Below are 16,087 nucleotides of genomic sequence, written 5' to 3' on the forward strand. Positions count from 1 at the left end.
CGGCTTTTGCCTTGGCACGTGCTTTGGTGGCTGCAGAATCTGTCGATGACGACGGTCTGCTGGACCGCCGAGATGACCTAGAGGATACTTTAGAGGACTGTGACTTGGCGTCGTTTGCTAGGAGAGGCTCATGCTTCTCGCTTGACTGGTCGACGTCCTCTATGGTATATTGTCTTCCTGAGCGTAGACTCATGGTAGCTGAGTGGTATCTTCCTGTGCTTGAGCCCGCTGTGCTGCTGTCTTTTTACTGTTCTGCCCTCGCAGCGCGATCCTATGCAGAGCTAGACGGATAGCGAACAACTTGATATCTTCCCGTAAAATCACAAGGCTTGACTTTTCTTGTAACGCTTTATTGAAAGATTTTTATTGTAAAAAATTTCCAAGACTCAAGCATGGGGACAATACAACTGCCCGGAGCCTGTGCTGCTGTAGGAGCACCGTGGTGTAGGTCTGTGTCCCAGCGAGGACTCCACGGGGACTACGTAGCAGTCCTGTGGGGAGCGCGATGACCTCATCACGCTCGGTCGCGTTGTCCGCGCTTGGGGCGTCACGTGATGCGCGTGGTCGCGTTTCTGGCCGTTGAGGCCGAAGTCGGGAGCGGGAGCTGGAGGCCAGGCTGAGCCGGTGCTTGCCGCGGGAGCGGAAGATCGCGTTGCTCCCGGCGGCTGGTAGATGCGGCCGAAGACGCTAGGCCGGGCTGTGCCGGCGGCCTTTCTGGAAGGCCGAGTCGGGCCGGCAGCCGCCTCACGCACGTCACGTCGTGCATGCCGTGACGTCAGCACGCTACGTCGTACGTGACGTGACGTCAGCACGCTAAGGCGCGTCTTAAAGGGGCAATGGCCCTAAAAGGTAAGTTAAAGGGGCAACGGCCCCAACAGGTAGGTTATACATATATAAGTAAGTTAAATACATACAGTGAGGTTAAGTTAGAGGGAGAGGCAGCACACCATCGTTTGCAGCCTCCACTATCCCTCTGGCCACATTCTGCTTAATGCCATGTGCTATTAAATTTGCCACAACTCTCTGACATACCTGACCACATCAACCACACCCATTCCTTTTCCTTTATCTATCCTCTTATTTCTTCTGTGCTTGTCAGGATCTTCGTATATGAATAATCAAAATCCCAGTGATTTAGAATCACAGAATAATGCAGCACAGATTCAGCCCATCGTAGAGCTCTCCAATTAGTCCCACTCCCTGCTCTTTCCCCATAGTCCTGTAAATTCTTTTCCTTCAAGTATTTATCCAATTCTCTTTTGAAAGTTACTATTGAATCTGCTTCCACCGCCCTTTCAGGCAGCGCATTCCAGATCACAACAACTCGCTGTATAATAAAATGTTTCCTCATGTCGCCTCTGGTTCTTTTGCCAATCATCTTAAGTCTGTGCCTTTGGTTACCGACCCTCCTGCCATTGGAAACAGTTTCTCTTTATATACTTTATCAAAACCCTTCAAGGTTTTGAACACATCTATCAAATCTTCCTTTAACCTTCTCTGCTCTAAGGAAAACAACCCCAGCTTCTCCAGTCTCTCCACATCACTGAAGTCCCTCATCCCTGGAACCATTCTACTAAATCTCCTCTGCACCTCTCCAAGGCCTTCACATCCTTCCTAAAGTGTGGTGCCCAGAATTGGACACAGTACTCCAGCTGGGGCCGAACCAGGTTTAGCATAACTTCCATTTACTCTCTGCCTCTAATATTAAAGCCAAGGATCCCGTGTGCTTTTTAACAGCCTTCTCAACTTGTCCTGCCACCTTCAAAGATTTGTGTACGTCCACCCCCAGGTCTCTCTGTTCCTGCACCCCCTTTAAAATTAGACCATTTCGTTCATTTTGCTTCTCCTCATTCTTTCTACCAAAATGCATCACTTCACACTTCTCTGTGTTAAATTCCATCTGCCCTGTGTCTGCCCATTTCACCGGTCTGTCTGCCCTCCTGAAGTCTGTGACTATCCTCCTCATTGTTTACTACATTTCTGAGTTTCGTGTCATCGGCAAACTTTGAAATTATGCCCTGTATACCCAAGTCCAGGTCATTTACAGCAAAAAGAGCAGTAGTTCTAATACCGACCCCTGGGGAACACCACTGTATACTTCCCTCCAGTGTGAAAACAACCGTTCACCGCTACTCTCTGCTTTTTGTCCCTTAGTCAATTTTGTATCTATGTTGCCACTGTCCCGTTAATCCCATGGGCTTTAATTTTGCTAATAGGTCTACTGTCAAAGGCCTTTTGAAAGTCCATATACACATCAACCACACTACCCTCATCAACTCTCTCCATTACCTTATCAAAGAACTCAATCAAGTTACACAAACACAATTTGCCTGTAACAAATCCGTGCTGACTTTCATTTATTTGCCCATACTTTTCTAAGTGGCAATTCATTTTGTCCTGGATTATTGTCTCGAAGGGCAGGATTTTACTGACCTCAGTGGGTCCGTGGCGGGCGATGTCGATGGCGGGTCCCGGCCTCGCTGCCAGCTCCAGCACACTGTCCAAAATGATTTTCCCCAGATTGGGCTTGTTAAGCCCGCCCAGCGCGTTTGCTGGCCAATTGAAGGAAGCGGGTCTGATGACATCATTTGATGACACGTCATCAGCTGGTTTCCTTAAAGGGGCTGTGCACAAATTGATTTTGACATTTTTGCTCTCCGTGTTCTACAGCATTGAGGTGCTGCAAACACTGACAGTCACTGCACAGAGGTGCATGGCTACACCCAGGCTCTCCCATGACTCCCTCCATATGCTTATGGAGGAAGTCACAGCACACAGGGAGATTCTCCTCCCTTCCAATGGGCAGAAGAGACCTCCCCAGGAGACCAAAGCAGCCTGGTTGCACATTGATGTAAAAAGACTACTGAGCACTTGGTTTGTGTAGTGTTTGTACCTTTAAGACAGAACTACTTTTACAGCTCCTGTATACTGTAGTACCGGCAGTGACCACACCTGTATATAAGCCTTGCGCATGCCTCTGTACCCCCAGTCTTGAGACTACCCTCCTCCAGTAAATACCTGTTTATTGTTAAGTTACAGCATCCGTGTGGTTATTGAAAAACATCATACTCTCAGAATCACGGATCTAACAGTGGCGACGAGTGTCGATTCGAATCTACCTGCAACTTTGCATTTTCCTTCGAGGATTCGCTCCGGGAGGGCGGTGTAAGAAAGTCGAGGCCAGGAACACGGGCGTCGACCACGAGCAACCGCCCAGTCGTCCGGCAGAGAGTGAACATCGCAGGGGAGGCTGTGGAGAGCCGGGCTTGGTTCCCCAGCCACGACGATCAGCAAGAGACTGACGACAGGTCCAGCGCAGACCCTTCCCGGACAGCGGCGGCTGGAGCTGACCGACGGCGGAGAGAAAGCCGAGCAGCGTCGACAGGGTAAGACAGAGGGTGAAGCGCACAGGGCGCAGCCGGGGGTTGAAAACCGAGCGGCGTCGAGAAAAAAAAACAAAAAACAAACCGGAGAGAGGGGGTAAAGCAACAGCCAGGTTCAGGACCGAGCGGCGTCCAGAAAAAAAAAAGAATGCGCAGAGCACAGCCAGGGCTCAAGGGCTGAACAGTGTCCGCGGGGAGAAGAAGGGCGAGCACGGGAGATGCCATTGAGCCACGGAGAAGAAGGAAGAGCGCGGGCGATGCCATTTTTAGAAGCCGCAGCGGAGAAGAAGGGCGAGCACAGGAAGGAGGGAAAGCGCGGGAGACGCCATTTTGTGCCAGCGGAGAAGAAGGGAGAGCGCGGGAGATGCCATTTTTGACAGTTAAATCACACCCAGGGATGCCGAAGAGTGGCAGTATCTCTACGTTCGACAATGAAGTCGAAGATTGAGCGACATATGTGGAACGTATTGAGGTGTACTGCAGGGCGAATGAAGTGCCAGATGCTAGGAAAGCACTGGTTTTGTTAAATTCCATGGGTGCAAAAACTTATGGGTTACTGCGAAATCTAATAACCCCAGAGAAGTCGGTGAACAAGAATTTCAAAAGCATAGTAGAAATCCTACAGGACCACTTAAACCCCACAACGCTGCTGATAGCAGAACGATTTAAGTTCCATAAAAGGAACCAACACAAAGACGAAAGCAATGCTGAGTACCTAACGGAACTGCGCAAGCTATCGAAACACTGCCAGTTTGGAGCGGGACTAGCAGATACGTTAAGGGACAAGTTTGTGTGTGGGTTACAAAGTGAAGGAACCCAGAAACGGCTTCTATCAGAAAAGGATCTTACGCTGGACAAGGCTTTCAGTATGGCAGTATGACACGAAGCAGCCGCAAGGGGTGCTGCAGAGATACAACGGAGACCGCAAGAATATGGCACCAATGAAATGTCCTATGGAACAGGGAAATGCTATCGCTGCGGCAGAACACATGACCAGAAGGATTGTTGGTTCAAGGACCAAGTGTGCAGACAGTGTGGGAAAGCAGGACACATAGCAAGAGTCTGCAGGTCTGGGAAGAAAACCAACAGTAAGAAATCTCCACAGGAGAAGTACAAAAAGGTACACCAGGTGATGGACAGTGGTTCAGGCGAACAGAAAAGTGACACAGACTCCGGAAGCAAGGAGCTGGGTTGTCTGAAACTACATAAGGTAACCAAAATGGAGGATCACCAGACTATCTGGGTTACACTCAAGATAGACGGAGTCCAAGTGAAAATGGAATTGGACACAGGATCAGCCCTAACAGTCATAAACCAAAGGGACTACAAGCGGCTATTTTCACATATACCCTTGAAAGCTACAGAGATTGTCTGGAAGACGTATACGGGGCAAAAAGTCTACCCCAAAGGAAAAATAAGGGTGAAAGTGATATATAAAGGCCAGGAAATACCTAAAATGGATATATATGTATTGCCATATGGAGGACCACCACTGCTAGGACGTGAATGGATCCGGAAGATACAATTAGATTGGCATTCCATACAGGCACTGAAGGTTGAGGCCAAAAAGGATGACGACGTCACACCTGGACGACTGTCAAAAATGATAACTGACGCAAAAGAAGTGTTCCAGGAGGGACTCGGAACACTAAAAGGCATAACAGCAACGATTAAAATAGAGGAAAATGCAAGCCCAAAGTTTCTTAAGGCCAGACCAGTGCCTTATGTGATCAGACCAGCTGTCGAAGCAGAGCTGGAAGGGTTGGAACGTTCAGGAGTGCTGTCCAAAGTGGACTGGAGCGAGTGGGCTACACCCATCATTCCTGTAATGAAGAGGTCGTTGAGTAATATGCCTGGGGAACCAAAGAAGGTCCGCATCTGTGGGGATTTTAAGGTGACAGTGAACCCAGTCCTTCACACGGTACAATATCCGCTTCCACGAATTGAGGATATTTTCGCCTCGCTATCTGGAGGTAAACGCTTCACCAAAATTGATCTAGCCCAGGTGTACTTGCAAATGGAGGTAGAAGAAGCTTCGAAACAATACCTTACGATTAACACTCATAAAGGTCTCTATCAATACAACTGGCTGGTGTTCGGGGTAGCCTCGGCTCCGGCTATCTGGCAAAGGGCAATGGATCAGGTCCTGCAAGGGATTCCAGGGACCCAGTGTTATTTGGACGACATCCTGGTCACGGGCGAAAATGACAGTGATCACCTCGTCAACCTGGAGAAGGTGCTCACTAGATTAAAGGAATATGGGCTACGAGCTAGTCGCCACAAGTGCGAGTTTTTCCAGAAACAGATCTCGTATTGTGGCCACGTTATTGATGAAGAGGGGTTACATAAGTCCCCTGAAAAGATTGAGGCAGTAGTCAAGGCTCCAGCACCGGAAAATGTGTCACAACTGAGGTCGTTCCTCGGGCTGGTAAACTACAACCACAAGTTCTTACCAAATTTGTCCATGGTATTACACCCACTGAACACCCTACTGCAAACAGGGGTACCATGGAAGTGCAATGACGAACGTAGACGAGCTTTCCAGAAGTGTAAAGAATTGATCACATCAAAAGAGGTGTTGGCCCATTTCAACCCAGCACTACCAATTCGTTTGGCATGTGATGCATCACTCTATGGTATTGGAGCGGTGCTGTCGCACAAATTCCCAGACGGGTTGGAGAGGCCAGTAGCCTTTGCGTCTCAGTCACTAACCTCAGCCGAGCGCAACTACGCCCAGAGTGACAGGGAGGCCCTCAGCCTAGTATGGGGAGTAAAAAAATTCAACCACTATCTGCATGGGCAGAAGTTCACCTTGCTGACTGACCACCAACCACTTGTCTCCATCTTTAATCCTAAGAAGGGCGTTCCAGTGATGACTGCACAACGGTTACAAAGATGGTCCCTGTTTCTAGGGGCGAATCAATATGAAATAGAATATAAAGGCACGAGACAGCATGGGAACGCTGATGGGCTATCGCGCCTGCCACTGCCTACTGTGGAGGAAGCACCAGCAGTGGACCCTATCGAGATATTTTATTCGTCAATAATTGAACGATTGCCAGTAACGAACGCGGATATAGAGAAAGAGACCCTCAATGATCCGACGCTGTCTCGGGTATATGATTTGACGGTGAGGGGATGGCCAACACATGGCGACTCACTGTTGCCAGCATTCTCATCCAGAAGAGAACAGCTGTCAGTATGCCAGGGGACAGTGATGTGTGGATCCAGAGTGGTGATTCCACCCAAGTTAAGGGAGAGAGTGCTACATGAAGGTCATCTGGGGGGAGTGAAAATGAAAAGCCTTGCTAGGGCTTATGTGTGGTGGCCGGGAATCGATCAACAAATCGAAGACCTAAGAGCTGCTCAGGATGCCAGAAGGTCCAAAATGCACCACCACATGCCCCGCTATACCCATGGGAGTGGCCCTCCTCTCCATGGCAACGGGTGCATATTGATTTCGCTGGTCCATTCATGGACTCAATGTTCTTAATAGCAGTGGATGCTCATTCGAAGTGGCCTGAGGTGATAAAAATGTCCTCAACCACTACAGAGAAACCGATTGCAGTCCTACGGACCATATTTGCCAGAAACAGTTTGCCAGAGCAGATTTGCTCTGATAATGGACCACAGTTTGTGTCCGAAGAGTTTCGAAAATTTATGAGAAGGAATGGGGTAAGGCATTACACATCCGCCCCGTATCATCCAGCCACAAATGGATTGGCTGAGAGGTTCGTACAAACCTTTAAGAAGGCGATAAAGGCCATGTGCGATGATGAAATTCCACTACAGCATAAGGTGGACAATTTCTTATTAGCCTACCGAAACGCGACACATGCAGTTACCAACCAGACCCCGGCCATGATGTTCTTTAACCGAAGGTTGAGATCTCGTCTGGACTTGCTCAGGCCAAATGTGCGAAGAAATGTTGAGGACAAACAATTCCAGCACATCAATGAGAAGCCGACAAGGAGCTTCAATGTAGGACAACCAGTCTTGGCCCGTGACTACCGAACAGAGAAATGGCAACCCGGAACGATATGCACAAGACAGGGGCCATTAATGTACACAGTGGATGTCGGGGAGAACATTGTGAGACGCCACGTCGATCAGATCTTAGCGTCACAGGAACGAGTCAACCCCATGTCTCGAGTACCTGGGGATGAACCCGACATACCGGTAGCATCTACCTCAGAACCAGTAGCAGTGGAAACCGATGAACTACCCGATGAAAAGGGGCCAGAATCGCCTCTGCACCAAGAACGAGAACCTCAGGAAAGGCGCTATGCCGAAAGGGTCAGGAAGCCGCCCCAAAGACTGAATCTATAAATGGACTATTGTTGTCTAATGTACATGTTAAAGTGTTAATTGTTGTTTGAATATTAGGGGTACTACTAATCTAAAAGGGGAGGAATTGTAGTGTATGTACCTTTAAGACAGAACTACTTTTACAGCTCCTGTATACTGTAGTACCGGCAGTGACCACACCTGTATATAAGCCTTGCGCATGCCTCTGTACCCCCAGTCTTGAGACTACCCTCCTCCAGTAAATACCTGTTTATTGTTAAGTTACAGCATCCGTGTGGTTATTGAAAAACATCATACTCTCAGAATCACGGATCTAACAGTTTGAGTATAAAACAAGGCTTTAATCAACTGTTTCACAACCATGAGATTCTAGTTACATCACTAGTTCCTGGTTACGAAAACGTCCTGAGCAAGCTGGGCCCACGCCCGAGTATTTATACTCCTTGGACGGCGCCACCAGCTGGCCGCCCAGTGTTACTTCATGAGTCATGATAAGAGTCATGACACACATTGCACAGGAGGACATAAGTAAGGATGTAATCAGGAGGACCAGGCTGCAGTGGTGCAAACCTTTCAATGATCTCAGTAGATCACGAAATGTTAGTACAAAGCCACATTCAACCTCAACCTGCTGTGCCGCTCATCACATCCGCATCTCTCTGCCTTCCCTACCCTACTCCTGCACATCCTTACTCACACCAACTTATCTTGCACCTCCACCCATCCCTCTCTCTCTACATTATCACATCCCCATCTCACTAGCCACACCTCCTAGTCCAATCATACCAACTAACAACACACAAGGGTAGGCACTTGTGTGTTTTAGCCAATGTTCATATGAAGTTTCTGTTAATGTGGTGTCAAACATTGAAACCTTTATTTTGAACACTTTGCATTCTTGGACAGTGGCTTAGTGAGTTGCAGTGAATGGTGAGATATAACAGTACCCCCTGCAATGGTGATGAGTGTGAAAGGAATGGCTTGGGCATTGTAGGGATGCTTTATGGCGTTGTGTGGGGTGGTGCCAACCTGGCACATCATGTGGCAGCCAGGGTGCACACCGTCAAGTGAAGTAAATCTGGCCATGGTGAGGCCATCCCTGGCAGCAATGTGGTCGGGTGCTGATGCCCTGTGTCCTGTGCAGCATCAGGTGATTGCGGAGAAGGTTGGTGATGCTGGTGTGCCTGGTGATGCTGGTGTTTGAGCTGATTGTGGTGGGATTCTGAGGAACAAGGTGAGAGAGTATAAAGTGCACCCATGCTGATGGAATAGATAGCAAGTGAAGTAGAGATGACAGGAGCTATCTGTCAATGGTGGGAAAGGTAATGAGGTCAGACTGGATGGAGACTTGTGTAAAAACTTGCAGCATCCTGAATCTAGTGGAAATGCAGTTTAGAGAAGCTAGTGGCTAAGGGAAGATATTTGATTCAGCTGGGAGCTTTGACTTGACATTTGAAGCTGTCAACTCATCAGCTGAAAGAATGGCTACTGACCTCCCGCCTCAGCTTCACTGACGAGGTCTAGGCACAGTGGGAAACCGGTGGGCGACCTGTCAAAATCAAAAAGCTGGGAAAAAAGCATTGTTAACTGGTTGTAAACAAGCCACTAATGATTTCAATTGCCTCCCTCGCCACTGTGTGTCGGGTATGCTCAGCGCTGACAGGCCCGACATTTGGGAAAGGCATGTGGTGGCAGGTTGATAGCGGGGTCCCGACCAGCTGTCAAAAAAAAAATGTTTCCCACCGATCGTACCCGCTGGCCCCCCGCAAAATTCTGCCAAAAAAGCTTCCCCACCACCGACATTAGGCTGACTGGCCTGTAGTTGACGGGTTTATCCCCCTCCCCTTTTTGAAAAGGAGTGTAACATTTGCAATCCTTCAGTCTTCTGGCACCACCCCTGTATCTAAGGAGGGCTGGAAGATTGTGGTCAGAGTCTCCATAATTTCCACCCTTACTTCCCTCAGTAACCTAGGATGCATCCCATCCGGACTGGGTGATATCTTTACTTTGAAGAGTCATAGAGACATAACGGCACAGAAGGAGACCATTCGATTCATCGAGTCCGTGCCAGCTCTCTGTAGAGCAATCCAGTCAGTCCCATTCCCCCGCTCTATCCCCGTAGTCCTGAAAGTTTATTTCCCTCCAGTGCCTATCCAGTCTCCCCCTGAAAACATTGAGCATCTCCGCTTCCACCACTTCCGTCAGCAGCGAGTTCCAAGTCCTCACCATTCGTTGCATAAAAAAGTTTTTCCTCACATCCCCCCTGTATCTCTTGCCCAAAACCTTAAATCTGTGTTCCCTAATCCTTGTACCATCAACTAGTGGGAACAGCCTTTCCCCGTCTAGCCTATCCAAACCCGTCATAATCTTGTACACCTCTATCAAATCACCCCGCAACCTCCTTTGCTCTAATGAAAACAAATCCAGCTTCTCCAAACTGTCCTTGTAGCTAAGATCCCCCATCCCTCCAGTTGTGGCCTAACCAGCGCTTTATAAAGGTTCAGCATAACTTTTCCACTTTTGTACTCAATACCTCTATTTATGAAGCCCAAGATCCCATATGCTTTGCTAACCACTCTCTCAATATGTCCTGCCACCTTCAGGGACCTATGCACATTAACACCCAGGTCCCTCTGTCCCTGCACATTTTAAAACTGTGCCATTAAGTGTATGTTGCCTCTCCCTGTTCCTTCTGCCAAAATGCATCGCCTCACACTTCTCTGTATTAAATTCCATCTGCCACTTCTCTGCCCATTCTGTTAGCCTTTCTATGTCCTGTTGCAGTCGATTGGTATCATCCTCACTGTTTGCCCACCCTCAAGTTTGGTATCATTGGCAATTTTAGAAATTCTACTCTGTATTCCAATATCCAGGTCATTTATATCAAAAAAAGCAGTGGGCCCAGCACTGACCCTTGGGGAACACCACTGTTTACCATCCTCCAGTCTGATAAACAGCCATTTACCACAAGTCGCTGTTTTCTATGCTTAAGCCAATTCCTTATCCAAATAGCCACTGACCCACCTATTCCAAGAGCCTCAATTTTGTTAACCAGCCTTCTATGTGGTACTTTGCCAAACGCCTTCCTAACATCCATGTAGACAACATCCATTGCATTCCCTTTATCAATCCTCCCTGTTACTTTGTTAAAAAATTAAATTAGATTAGTCAAACACGATCTGCCTTTTACAAATCCGTGTTGGCTCTCCTTAATTAGCTTAAACCTCTCCAAGTGCCCGCTAATTTTTTTCTTGATTATTGTTTCTAAAACTTTACCCACCACTGATGTCAAACTGACCGGCCTGTAGTTACTAGGATTGTCCTTGCACCCTTTCTTGAACAATGGAGTCACATTTGCCACTTTCCAATCCTCAGGCACCTCCCCCGCATCGAGGGAAGATTGGAAAATTATGGCAAGCCCTTCCGCTATCTCCTCCCCCAATTCCCTTAGCAACCTGGGATGCAAGCCATCTGGACCAGGTGACTTATCCACTCTAAGCATACCCAGCCTTTCTAGTACATCCTGTCTATCAATTTTCACCCCTTCCATTGCTTCTACCGTTTCCACTTCTACCGATATTTTGTCAGCATCCACCTCCTCAGTAAACACTGATACCCTGGCTAGATTCTTTCACATCCCATTGAAGTTTGCCCTATTCCAGTTTAGAAGTTCCACTCTAGATTGTTCCTTGCTCCTCTCCATTGCTAATCTAAATCTTATGATACGATGATCACTCATACCCAAGTGTTCTCCCACAGTCATTTGGTCGACCTGGCCCACAGACATTTGGTTGACCTGGCCTACCTCATTCCCCAGCACCAGATCCAGCAATGCCTCCTTCCTAGTTGGGCCAAGAACAAACTGGACAAGGAAATTCTCCTGAACACATTTCAGAAATTCCTCCCCTCCTTTCCCTTTACCCTAGCATTATCCCAATCGATATTTGGGTAATTAAAGTCCCCCAATATCACCACTCTATAGCTCTTGCATATCTCTGCGATTTCCTTGCAGATTTGCTCCTCTACCTCCCTCTCACAATGAAGACTGACAGCCTTTCAAATACCTATAGGCCGCCAACTGGTGGGAAAGATATAGAGGAGCAAACTTGCAGGGAAATTACAGAGAGGTGCAAGAACTATAGAGTAGTGATAATGGGGGACTTATAGACTGGGATAGTAATAGTGTAAAGGGCAGAGAGGGGGAAGAATTTCTGAAGTGTGTTCAGGAGAACTTTCTTGATCAGTATGTTTCCGGCCCAGCGAGGAAGGAGGCATTGTTGGATCTGGTTCTGGGGAATGAGGTGTGTCAAGTAAAGCAAGTGTCAGTAGGGGAACATTTAGGGAACAGTGATCATAGTATCATAAGGTTTAGACTAGCTATGGAAAAGGACAGGGAACAATCTACAGTAAAAATACTTAATTGGAGGAAGGCCAATTTCAGTGGGTTGAGAACGGATCTGGCCTGGGTAAATGGGAATCAAAGATTGGCAGGCAAAACTGTAATCGAACAATGGGCTGCCTTTAAAGAGGAGATGGTTCGGGTACAGTCGAGGTACATTGCCACGAGGGGGAAAGGTAGGTCAACTAAAGTCAGAGCTCCCTGGATGTTGAAAGAGATAGAGTAAGATGAAGCAGGAAAATGGGGCGTATGACAGATGTCAGGTTGAGAATATAAGTGAGAACCAGGCTGAATATAGAAAGTTCAGAGGGGAAGTGAAAAAGGAAATAAGAGGGGCAAAGAGTGAGTTTGAGAATAGATTGGCAGCTAACATAAAAGGGAATCCAAAAGTCTTCTATAAGCATATAAATAGTAAATGGGTAGTAAGAGGAGGGGTAGGGCTGATTAGGGACCAAAATAGAGACCTATGCATTGAGGCAGAGGGCATGATTGAGTTACTAAATGAGTGCTTCGCATCTGTCTTTACCAAGTAAGAAGATGCTGCCAAAGTCATAGTGAAAGAGGAGGTAGTTGAGATGCTGGATGGGATAAAAATTGATAGAGGAGGTACTAGAAAGGCTGTCTGTACTTAAAGTTAATAAGTCACCAGGACCGGATGGGATGCATCCTAGGATGCTGAGGGAGGTTAAGGTGGAAATCGCGGAGGTACTGGCCATAATCTTCTAATCCTCTTTGGATTACGGGGGTGGTGCCAGAGGACTGGAGAACTGCAAATGTTACACCCTTGTTCAAAAAAGGGTGTAAGGATAAACCCAGCAACTACAGGCCAGTCAGTTTAATCGTGGTAGTGGGGAAGCTTTTAGAAACGATAATCCAGGGCAGTCACTTGGACAAGTATGGATTAATTAAGGAAAGCCAGCATGGATTTGTTAAAGGCAAATCGTGTTTAACTAACTTGATTGACTTTTTTGATGAGGTATCAGAGAGGGTTGATGAGGGCAATGTGGTTGATGTGGTGTACATGGATTTCCAAGAGGCATTTGATAAAGTGCCACATAATAGACTTGGCAGCAAAGTTGAAGCCCATGGAATAAAAGGGACAGTGGCAGCATGGATACGGAATTGGCTAAGTGACAGGAAACAGAGAGTAGTGGTGAACGGTTGTTTTTCGGACTGGAGAAAGGTATACAGTGGTCGGTAATAGGACCGCTGCTTTTCTTGATATATATATTAATGACTTAGACTTGGGTGTACAGGGCACAATTACAAAAATTGGAAGTATAGTCAACAGTGAGGATGATAGGGATAAACTTCAAGAGGAGATAGACAGGCTGGTGGAATGGGCGAACACGTGGCAGATGAAATTTAACGCAGAAAAATGCGATACATTTTGGTAGGAAGAACGAGGAGAGGCAATATAAACTAAAGGGTACAATTCTAAAGGGGGTGCATGAACAGAGAGACCTGGGGGTATATGTGCACAAATCATTGAAGGTGGTAGGGCAGGTTGACAAAGCAGTTAAAAAAGCTCACATGATCCTGGGTTTCATAAACAGAGGTATAGAGTACAAAAGCAAGGAAATTATGATGAACCTTTATAAAACACTGGTCGGCCTCAACTGGAGTATTGTGTCCAATTCTGGGCACCACACTTTAGGAAGGATGTGAAGGCCTTAGAGAGGGTGCAGAATTTACAAGAATGGTTCCAGGGATGAGGGACTTCAGTTACGAGGATAGACCGGAGAAGCTGGGATTGTTCTCCTTGGAGCAGAGAAGATTGAGAGGAGATTTGCTGGAAGTATTCAAAATCATGAGGGGTCTGGACAGAGTAGAGAGAGAGAAACTGTTCCCATTGGTGGAAAGGTCGAGAACCAGAGGACACAGATTTAAGGTGGTTGGCAGAAGAATGAGAGGTGATCTTATTGAAAGAAACAAGATTCTGAGGGTGACTAACAGGGTGGATGCTGAGAGGATGTTTCCCCTCGTGGGGGTATCTAGAACTAGGGGCATAGTTTCAAAATAAGGGGTCGCCCATTTAAGACAAAGATGAGAAAGAATTTCTTCTCTCAGAGGGTCGTGAATCTTTGGAATTCTCTTCCCCAGAGAGCTGTGGAGGCGGAGTCAGTGAATATATTCAAGGCGGAGATTGACAGACATTTGAACTACAAGGGGGTCAAGGGTTATGGGGAGAGAGCGGGAAAGTGGTATTGAGGCCAAGATTGGATCAGCCATGATCTTATTGAATGGCGGAGCAGGCTCGAGGGGCCGACTGGCCGATTCCTGCTCCTGTTTCTTATGTTCTTTGAAACAAAGGCGACATGAGGAAAAACTGTTTTACGCAGCGAGTGGTTAGGATCTGGAATGCACTGCCTGAGAGGGTGGTGGAGGCAGATTCAATCGTGGCTTTCAAAAGGGAATTGGATAAGTAACTGAAAGAGAAAAATTTGCTGGGTTATGGGGAAAGGGCGGGGGGAGTGAGACTAGCCGGCACGGGCTCGACGGGCCGAATGACCTCCTTCTGTGCTGTAACCATTCTATGATTCTTCCTGCTCTTTATCTATTTTTATCCTATCCAATATCACTACTGCCTTTTCATTTACTGCTGCATTGGCAGCATCCGGTTCTCCAGTGAAGACTGATGCAAAATACTCATTTACTACCTCAGCCCTGCCGTCTGCCTGAAATCTGAATCATTTCTTCCGCACCGTATACCTTTGAATAATAGCCTCCATTAATTATTCCACTTCCAACTCTGGTGATTTTACCATCTCAAATCCAGCTACTGAGAGAACTGAAGCAAAGACCTTACTCAGCATCACTCCTGACTTCTTTGTTCCTCCTCCGGCGCCTCTACCTTTACCCTGACCATTCCTTACACTACAACAGTACTTCATGACGATGGCTTGATTGGCCTAGTGAAAGTGTTTGAAACGAATCAGAATGCATCATTTTTAATATTGAAATTTAAACGGTTTTACGAAAGTACATCCCAGACTCCTCCACAAATCCACCAACTCTGCAGCTTCAAGAACAATGATCATCTTCCTCCAATGCAGGTGATGGAGTGCGTTACACCGACTGCGTTACGCCGACTGCGTTACGCCGACTGCGTTACGCCGACTGCGTTACGCCGACTGCGTTACACCGACTGCGTTACACCGACTGCGTTACACCGACTGCACACCTTACAAAGCCCAGGTTATTACTCGTTTTCACGTCTCGTGAATGTTCAGAGATGTCAGCACACTTACCCAGAAGAAGAAGTTAAAAACAAACAGCAGATACTTTAAGCAGATTGTCAGGCAGTCTTCCGAATCCTCTTTATATTTTCTTGTCATCGTCATTCACTGCAAAAAAACACAAAATGAACATCACAAATCTACACTTTATTGAAACTGAAACATTGAGAAAATGTTCCCACTTTGATGCAACTGATGCCCCAATGACGAATTATATCCGAGTTATCAACAGACTTTGTAAAACCAACAATAGTTTTGTAGTTTAGTCACAGTTAAGAGTTTCTATTCAACTGTAACTTGACACTTTTTTTGGGAGGGTTTCTATAGAAACAGTTTCAGGCAGGAGACCTTCGGCCCATCGAGCCCTCCTATCCACAGTGTTCCCTTCGGCCCATCTAGACCTCCTATCCACAGTGTTCCCTTCGGCCCATCGAGCCCTCCTATCCACAGTGTTCCCTTTGGCCATCGAGCCCTCCTATCCACAGTGTTCCCTTCAGCCCATCGAGCCCTCCTATCCACAGTGTTCCCTTTGGCCCATCGAGCCCTCCTATCCACAGTGTTCCCTTCAGCCCATCGAGCCCTCCTATCCACAGTGTTCCCTTCAGCCCATCGAGCCCTCCTATCCACAGTGTTCCCTTCGGCCTATCGAGCCCTCCTATCCACAGTGTTCCCGTCGGCCCATCGAGCCCTCCTATCCACAGTGTTCCCTTCGGCCTATTGAGCCCTCCTATCCACAGTGTTCCCTTCGGCCCATCGAG

At 47.4% G+C, this 16,087-nt stretch overlaps 1 protein-coding gene across 2 annotated transcripts in view; it reads right to left on the reverse strand.

The window, feature by feature from the left end:
• Positions 1–15,435, reverse strand: part of tspan11 (tetraspanin 11) — a 134,315-nt gene extending 118,880 nt beyond the window's left edge. For both annotated transcript variants that reach the window (XM_086009717.1, XM_086009716.1), the window contains exon 1: positions 15,342–15,435. In XM_086009717.1, coding sequence (XP_085865843.1) covers positions 15,342–15,434 — 93 coding nt within the window. In that variant the 5' untranslated portion in view covers position 15,435. The remainder of the gene's footprint in view (positions 1–15,341) is intronic.
• Positions 15,436–16,087: the final 652 nt, after the last annotated feature.

Source organism: Somniosus microcephalus, chromosome 16 (genome assembly GCF_052327205.1).
Source record: "Somniosus microcephalus isolate GS21.2 chromosome 16, FLI_Smic_1.0, whole genome shotgun sequence".
Taxonomy (NCBI): Eukaryota; Metazoa; Chordata; class Chondrichthyes; order Squaliformes; family Somniosidae; genus Somniosus; species Somniosus microcephalus.